Genomic DNA, 8,750 nt, shown 5'->3' on the forward strand with positions numbered 1-8,750 from the left:
AAAGTTTCACAAAATTATGATTTTGTCCCTAGGCTCGAAAATTAAAATTTATTCCTTTTTCTTATGTTTTATGACATGCTGAACATTTTTCCCTTCTATGGCAACATCAAATTCTCACTCTAACACTTACTTATGTACATTAGGTATTTTTACCGATTTTGTCAATTTACTCGTTTTCACTTAAAATCGGCTAGCAAAAGTTATTTAACATAATTTCAAGCTTCATATTCTACCATAAAACATCAAAATAAACACATTTCACATATGGGTATTTTTCCAAATATGAACCCTAGGTTAAATTATTGCTAGAATAAGGTAAATCAAGTTACCGGGACTCTAAAAACGTAAAGAACATTAAAAACGAGGTTTGGAATCACTTACTATGCAGCTTGGAAGCTTGAAAACCCTAAATATGGCTTCCCCCTTACTGATTTCGTTCACCATGGAGAAGATGGACAAATTTTTGGCTATTTTGGCCTTTTTAATTCTTTTAATTACTAAATGACCAAAATGCCCCCAACATAAAAATTTCCTATTTCACTCATCTCTTATCCATTTTTCTACAACAAATTAACTAATGGTCTAATTACCATTTAAGGACCTCCAATTTAAAATTTCATAACAATTGGACACTTTTAACATGTAGAACTAAACTTTTGCACTTTTTACAATTTAGTTCTTTTGAGTAAATTGAGTGCCCAAACGTCAAAATTTTTGAACAAAATTTTCATGAAATCATTTTGTGAAATCGTAGATCATAAAATATAATGAAAATATTTTTTTTCTCGTCAAATTTGTGGTCCCGAAACCACTATTCCGACTAGCCCAAAATTCAGGTTGTTATAATAAGTAAGCACAATAAAATGTAGGGTGACCAAAATCGTAGGGATGTGCAATTTCAAGTTGGTGATTCAGTCCTTGCAAAATTAAACTTGATTTTGCACCACAATGGCTTTCACAAGGGGCTTGTGCGATGGTATGAAAGACCTTTTTTTGCGTTTTGAAGATAGTAGGCAAGGTGGCCTACAAACTTGAGTTGCTAGCTAAACTCAACGTTTATCTGGTGTGCCATGTTAGTATGCTTAAGCCATTCTATGAGGATTAAGAGGATCCAAATTAAGGTAAGTCCGAACGAGCTCAAATAGGGGTAAAGGTCTCCTATGATTATGAAGTTGATTGCGTCATGACAGACCAAGTGATTTGATAGAAGTAGTGTAGGTCGATGCATGAATACTTAGTTCGATTGAAGGGACTTCTTGATAATAAAGCTAGTTGGGAACCTACTGAGGCCTTATAGCAGTTCCAAGACAAGATAGACCAATTCCATTCTGAGGATGCAATGAGGGTGTTGCAAGAATAGGTGGGGTAGAATGTCACAGGTTGTTAATCGGCTATAAACGTGTTATCGTTTATTGTAAAAATATCACACCAAAAATATATAAAAGTAAATCGATGATGTCCTCAAGTATACGGGTCAAATTGTAATATAGTATATGTGTACAATGGAACACATGAAATATTTCGAAGATCGTACTCAAGGGAAGATGGAATAAATCTATAGAAAATCTCTTTGCAATAATAATTCTAAATAGTACTACGAAAAATCATAAAAGGGATTAATAATAGAAATTAAATAATTAAAATAAAGAAACAATAAAATAGGCAAACGACTAAACAAATTAATCCAATCAGAAAGATTAACTCATTTCAAGGTTTGTAATTAACTTTGGATTAGGGTTTTAGGGTAGATTAGCTACCAATTAACCAATTATTACCTCTCAGCCTCTAACTAATTAATCTATTGGTTGATACTCACTTATCTCCCGACCTCACTTTCTCTGCCAGGATAAATTATGATTTACTCAATTAAACTTATCTCTCAATTTCGTTTAACCTATAATTACTTCATAGGGTTGTTAAGCCTAGAGTTTAAGAACACATAATCTATACCAATTAATCTTCTCAGGAAACTCTAAATCCTCCGTTAATCATGTCCCCATCCAATCGTTAATCTCCCCTAAAGGATTTAGCCACTCATTTTATTCATAATCTTAATTTCAATTAAATAAAACATGTAAAGAACTCGATTGAATCAAAAGAGAAAAGATATTAGAATAATCCTAAATTTGACGCCGATTGAAGAACGGAGTAGTAAATATCTCAATCAGAATAATGAATAATGTCACTTGTGAAAGCAAATAATTGAAATATTTCAATATTATAAAAGAACTCTTGGATCAAAATCGATTCCAAGAGGAAAGAAAAAAGTTGTTTATGAAAAACTGAAAGAAAGCTAAGTTTAATCCTTCTCCTAAACTATGAGAGTTTTTGAAGGCGTCTAAGATGACTTAGTTACATCAAACCCTAAAGATCTTATTTATGGGAGTGTTAGTAGCCTAAATTAGGTTTTCGACACGTCCTAGGTCTTCGTATAAAGTCCATTGCACAGACAAAAATAACCATGAAAGACTTGGGCAGCATGTCGACCTATGTCGCGACATACAAGGTCTATGGCGCGGCATGATATGTAATTCATGCCTTGTATGGTTTGTTTCATCGAGTAACGGCTCGAGAAGTTTGTGCATCACTCGTCCCTTGCTCCTATGTCAAGTGAGCCTATGATTCATCATCATGCACAGTCAATTCAACACTTTAGAACTACCTAACGCCTATGTCGGCCTAATAGGACACAACACTCATAAAATATGTTAAAAATATTTATTTTTATTAACTTTTAATACTAAAAACTAAATACTAAACACATTATAATAAATACTAAATTACCTAGAAACCAAACTCCTTAAGTGTGGAAATAGACCAAAATTACTACTACATTTGACGACAAGTCAATTGTGCAAGGGAGCTCGCAACCAAGGCACACTTGGATGATTCATCTTGTTTGTAAGGGGTCACATGGCATGTTGCTTAGAGATATTGAAGGCTTTTCTACATGGCATGACAAATATGAGAAGTAATCTAAGAAGATTTGTAATCTTAGAAGATTTGATTTGTAGATTGCTTTTAATCTCAACCATTAATGTACTTTAATTTGTAACATTGGACCTGGGAGAGCTTAACTATAAATAAAGGCCTTCCCCCCTCATTTGTACTCACTTCTTTTTTGAGTAATAAAATACTATAGAAGCATTCACTCAAATACTTGGTGTACTTTTGCTTTCTTGTGACATTTTTTGTTCTTTCAAGCTCTTTCTTTGAGTTGCTTCCGTTTAATTTCTAGTGCTTTGGAGAATTTCTATTTGAGAATTCTCACTTTACAAGAGTTAGACCGATTTAGGTACATTTAAAGCGAAAAAATTGCTTAAGACCGTACAAATTGCGAGACTAAAGTTTTAATCCCGTGAGATAAGGGGATGCAAGATACTCATTATAGGCAAATCTTAAATGAATATCCTTGTTGGAAGAATAAAGGAGAATTAGCAAATTGAATCAACTTTTGCTAATATTCGAAGCCTTATCCAAAATGTTGATATTGTGATGGTAAAAAATGGATATTGAAGTATAGAACAAGAAGCAAAACGAGACCATGGAAGCTGTTGATACCTTTTCTCTTTTGTGGAAATTTTCGTTATTATAAAAAGTATATAAATAAATTTGAAAATAAGATCGATCCAATCAATCTCAAGTATTGAATTTTAATATTTTATCGGGATTTTCTCGTAACATCAGGGTCATCGGACGTATCACATGTAGTTCGATTGAAAAAGTTCACCTGAAAAGGACAAATTAGTAATTCACAATAGAATACCTTCCCGACCCTAAGTAAAAAACACGACCTAAAAACAGATTATTAATTAAAAACGTTAAAAGGAAATGCTCATTGGTTTTCCTTCTAATAGATTTCTGTTTTGGAGTGTAAGTTTATAAATACTAATAAATCCCCTGAATCGAACCCTAAAGATTCGCTGAGACTCTCACTTTCTCTGTGTTTTCTCTATTTCTACCGCAGATTGAGCTGAATTCATCTATCTAGGGCTTTGGAGTTGGATTTCGATTTGGGAATTTGATTGGGAAATTGAGGAACGAGTTAAAAGAGGGAAAATGGAGGGAATGTTGTCTGCGAGTGATAAGCAGAGCATGGTTTCCTCATTTCTCGAGATCGCCGTTGGTCAAACTGCAGAAACCGCCATGCAGTTTTTGCAAGTAACCTTTTATTTTTTTCTGTCCTTTTTTTTGCATTTATATAATAAAGTTCGAACCTTTTTTCTTATATCCAAGGATTTTCACAATGTTGAAGCTTGTAAATTTTGTTTCTTTTTTTAAACTTAAATTCTTAATGGCTTTGTCATTCAATCTGTAATCTCAGGTAATATGTTATTAATGTTGTGTTACTGAGAATCCTTCTTTTTTTAAAAAAAAGGTCCGAGGTGAGTATTGTTATTTATGCGTATGGAACTCAATTGAAAAATATTTGTGGAAAACAGGCAACTAGCTGGAAGCTGGATGAAGCTCTTCAGCTGTTTTATGTCGGTAATGAAGGTGGTGTAGTTGGAACGGCTTCTGAGTCTCCAGCAGTGGAAAACGTAGATTCTTGGGTTGATCAAAACTCTGGGTTAGAGAATTGCACTATTGTTCACTCTAAATCACCACCTACTTGTTTGTGTTCTTACTATTACTGATGTTGTTGTCATTGGCTTCTAATGTTGTACAGTGAGTTGAAGGAGTCTGGAAACAGTGATGTTGGACCCATTGGTGGAGAGGAAGTACGCCCTCCTTTACCTGTAGTAAGGGAGACTCTTTATGATGATGCATCGTTATATGGGTATCTTTTCACCCTCTGATTTTTATTTTTTTTTATTTTTTATTTTTCCATTTTTAACAGCTTGCTTATTGCAGCTGTATATTGATTTTCTTTTCTTTATATGAAGTTGCAAATGTATATGTTGGCTTTTCTTTTTTGGTCATTCTTTTGTTTTTTCTGTGTCATGTATATTGTTTTTAGGTGTTGTATGATTTGGAGATAAATTCTTTTGCATTTTCCTATTAACTCCTCATGCAGTAATATTTTATTTTCTAATATTCGTACAGAGCTTCAAGATTAGGATTACCTCCCCAACAGTCGAGTTCGTTAATTGCATTCCGTAATTTTGATGAGGAAATGAAACGGCCCGGGGTTTGGGAATCAGATGAAGGTGCTTCTTCCACGGTAGATGCTCCTCGGGATAATCTTGCCTCTTTATATCGCCCTCCTTTTCATCTGATGTTCCAGGGACCATTTGAAAAGGCAAAAGCTGCTGCATCTGTTGAGGACAAGTGGCTCCTTGTCAACTTGCAATCTACCAAGGAGTTCAGCTCACATATGGTATTGTTTAAGTCTTCCCGCTTTACTATAGTTTAAATTAAGAAGTTCTACTTAGCTCCCTTCGTATGAGGTGGCTTATAATGTAAATCCAATTTTCTGATGCTGTATGTGTTTGAAGCTTAATCGAGATACTTGGGGAAATGAGGCAGTTTCTCAAACTGTTAGCACCAACTTTATTTTCTGGCAGGTCAGTATGATGCTTTCTATTGGTCTTGCCTTGTTTGCCCCTTTTTTCTATCTCTGTCTACTCTCAGTTTCTCCCAATATTCTATTTAGATTTTTACCTTTCATTTATTTTCTTAACAGATGCTATTGCATCTTTAAGAATGATTTTTGAACTTCACTATCATTTGTTTGTGGTTGAATTAACTAGATTTTTATATTATACAAGTTGTATTGCAATTTTTTGATGGACATAGAGATATTGGTTCTAATTGCAATCTGTTTTATTCCCCTAAATGGAATTTGATCCGATACTTGGCTTTATTAGCCTACAATATATGGAAAAATCAAAATAGGCCTTGAAGCTGACAATACAATATTTTATTGTTTTGCAAATTTTTGATAGACATAGATATTGGTTCTAATTGCAATCTGTTAATTCCCCCTAAATGGAACTTTATCTGATACATAGCTTTATTAGCCAACAATATATGGAAAAATCAAAATAGGCCTTGAAGCTAACTATACAATATTTTATTGTGCATATAACCACAGCTTCATAGACTTGCATATACATCCTTAGAGGACCTCTATACCTTATAGTTTTTGGATCGCTGTCTTCTTTCCTTAATTGCCTTGATGCTGTTCTATGGATATAGGTATATGATGATACAAGTGAGGGGAGGAAAGTTTGCACCTATTACAAACTAGATTCAATTCCCGTAGTGCTGGTTATTGACCCAATCACAGGACAGAAAATGCGCTCCTGGTTTGGAATGGTTCAACCTGAGAGTTTGCTGGAGGTATATATTTGTAACATAAATTGCAGATTGAAGTCCTTAGGAAAATAAGCAAAATTGAAAATGAAATGGTTCTAAAGAAGTCTAATAAAATTATGTATTTATATTAGTTGAAAGAATTTTCAACATATGGCTTTGTGATTTGATATAAGGTATTTTAATCTCTAGGACCTGGTTCAATTCATGGATGGTGGCCCAAGGGATTATCATGCAACTCTGTCTCATAAACGTCCTAGAGGAAGCTCAGTTACTCCACAACAAAAAATTAAAGGTAATCATGTATCCTCTTTCTTACACCAAGTTAAAGTTTACTGGTAGAGAACCGGTAAATAGGTAAGCACGTTTCAGTCTGTGGGGCAATGCATACTACTGCTTTAGCCTGATTTTGTTTAACTTAATATGTGGTGTTGAGACCTCTTGCAAGGAAGCCAGTAAATGTTGTAAAGCTTCAGCTTGAAGCTTTCAAGGGGTAGGGAGAAGATGTCTTTCTCTATGTGCTAACCTGTATATGATACTGCATTAGTGGATAAAAATGAGAAGGATTCCTTTCAAGGAAAAATAGAGAAGTCCACTCACAAGCGTATATGCTGTTTTAAGAACTGTTTTGGTTGATCTGCATGTAATTTCAGTTCATTTTACTATAGTGTCAACAGATGAAACCAATGAAGATAAGGAAATGTTGAGAGCGATAGCAGCTTCTATGGAGAATGCAAAAGAATCTATTAAAACAACTGAAGATGATAAAGTATCATCCACAACTGAGGAAGAACCATGCTTGACTAAGAAGCCTGCATATCCTCCTCTACCTGAAGAACCTAAGGGTGACAGGAACCTCTTATGTAGGGTTGGAGTCCGACTTCCTGATGGGCGCAGGGTACAGAGAAATTTTCTCCGAACTGATCCAATACAGGTAAGCATTCTTTGGGGAGTTTTCCTCTAGTCACTTATTACCATTCATGTATTAGAATTTGGTTTGCTGTGTTCAACTATGCATGTTCTTGGATGTTTCCTGTCCAAGGAATGTGTATTCAACTATTTCATTTGGATGCTTGCTGTAAGTCTCACTTTGAAAATGTTTCACTGTTCTGCAAATGTAGTAGAACATAGATAAGATAACTGATAGCAAAATCTTGGCATGTACAGAATGGGCATTGATGAATCATTTGAACTGATCTTTCCTCAGATTCCTGCCCCCTCTACCCTGTACATCTGAACTAATTTAGAGCATTCAGGTGTTGCATTAACTGATGTGTATACCAGTTTAAACTGATAAATATATGTTTGAAATGGATTTTCAGTATTATATTTTTTTCTTGGAGTAGGGACATTGAATTTAACTTGAAAATTTGGGACAAAAATGTATGTTGTTTCCTTAGGCAGAGTGATCCAGTCCCTCATGGTTGTCCTAACTGATAGGTTTATATGCTTTTATCATTTTGTTGTCATTACGCAGCTACTGTGGTCATTCTGCTATTCTCAACTTGGTGAAGCTGAATCAAAGCCATTCCGCCTGACTCAACCGATTCCAGGAGCTTCGAAATCTCTGGATTATGATAGCAAATTAACATTTGAGGAGTCGGGGCTTGCCAATTCTATGATCTTAGTTGCGTGGGAATGAATATTGTCAAGATGGCAATGGTTTTCAAGTTCATTCAACCACCTTGCGTTGAAAGATTTTTTGGTTTACGAACTCTTCACATCCCTGTTTTTCACTTTGTGTTGCACTTCAAGGAGTTATTTACGAGGGGATGAAAGAACCACCGACTTTATTATGTATATATACTCAAAATACTCCTTTTATGTCTTCAATACTTTCAGTTTGTTTAGTTCTTTTGAAAGACCAGACATCTAAGCTGCCTAGCCCACCACTTAGGCCTCCACTATTTTCCAAACAGTTGAAACTTTGCGGATGGTATTAATGCACATGGTTTAATCTCTATTAGATCCAGTCACTTCCAGTATCATTTTCTTTGTATATGGGTTTTATGTACATGGTTTACATCGCCTGTTTCATGTAAATAGAGTTTTTGTTTTGTGAGAAAAATGGAGTTCTGTTTTTAAAATTTTGATATTTTGTTTAATGGCTCTGTAAATTTTTTTTTCGGAAAAATTTACAGCAATTTTCATTCATACAATATATATTTTATTTTACTTCAGCCTATATTTATAAATGGTAGGGTTTGGTTAGTGTTTTTCCTTAAAAAATTCAATTGATTTGCCATTTATTCGAAAATGTTTGTGTTAATTATTATTTTTACAAAAAATACACAATTTATGAAAATTAAAATTATATTTCATGAAATACATATATGGCGCTGCACGGTTTGTCTGTCGTGCTATCTATCTTGGTTAGACCTATGATATTTAAATTAGTACTTAACGATTTAATAATAATAGGTAAAAGGTAAATTGTTTTTTTCATATATTTTAAACGTGATATGATTATATGGTTTCTAAAATGCAAAATA

At 34.1% G+C, this 8,750-nt stretch overlaps 1 protein-coding gene across 2 annotated transcripts; it reads left to right on the plus strand.

Annotated features, from left to right (window-relative positions):
• Nucleotides 1-3,757: 3,757 nt before the first annotated feature.
• Nucleotides 3,758-8,230, plus strand: LOC105794380 (plant UBX domain-containing protein 7). 2 transcript variants are annotated; one of them, XM_012623534.2, is made up of 10 exons: nucleotides 3,758-3,873; nucleotides 3,968-4,161; nucleotides 4,443-4,570; nucleotides 4,670-4,780; nucleotides 5,047-5,320; nucleotides 5,439-5,507; nucleotides 6,142-6,285; nucleotides 6,451-6,553; nucleotides 6,927-7,192; nucleotides 7,736-8,230. In XM_012623534.2, the coding sequence occupies exons 2-10, from the start codon at nucleotides 4,060-4,062 to the stop codon at nucleotides 7,898-7,900; spliced, it is 1,362 nt and encodes a 453-aa protein (XP_012478988.1). In that variant the 5' UTR covers nucleotides 3,758-3,873; nucleotides 3,968-4,059; the 3' UTR covers nucleotides 7,901-8,230. The 2 variants fall into 2 exon arrangements, with proteins under 2 accessions (XP_012478988.1, XP_052484360.1); XM_052628400.1 differs by lacking the exon at nucleotides 3,758-3,873 and having other exon boundaries at nucleotides 3,880-4,161.
• The last annotated feature ends 520 nt before the right edge of the window (nucleotides 8,231-8,750 follow it).

Source organism: Gossypium raimondii, chromosome 3 (assembly GCF_025698545.1).
Source record: "Gossypium raimondii isolate GPD5lz chromosome 3, ASM2569854v1, whole genome shotgun sequence".
NCBI lineage: Eukaryota > Viridiplantae > Streptophyta > Magnoliopsida > Malvales > Malvaceae > Gossypium > Gossypium raimondii.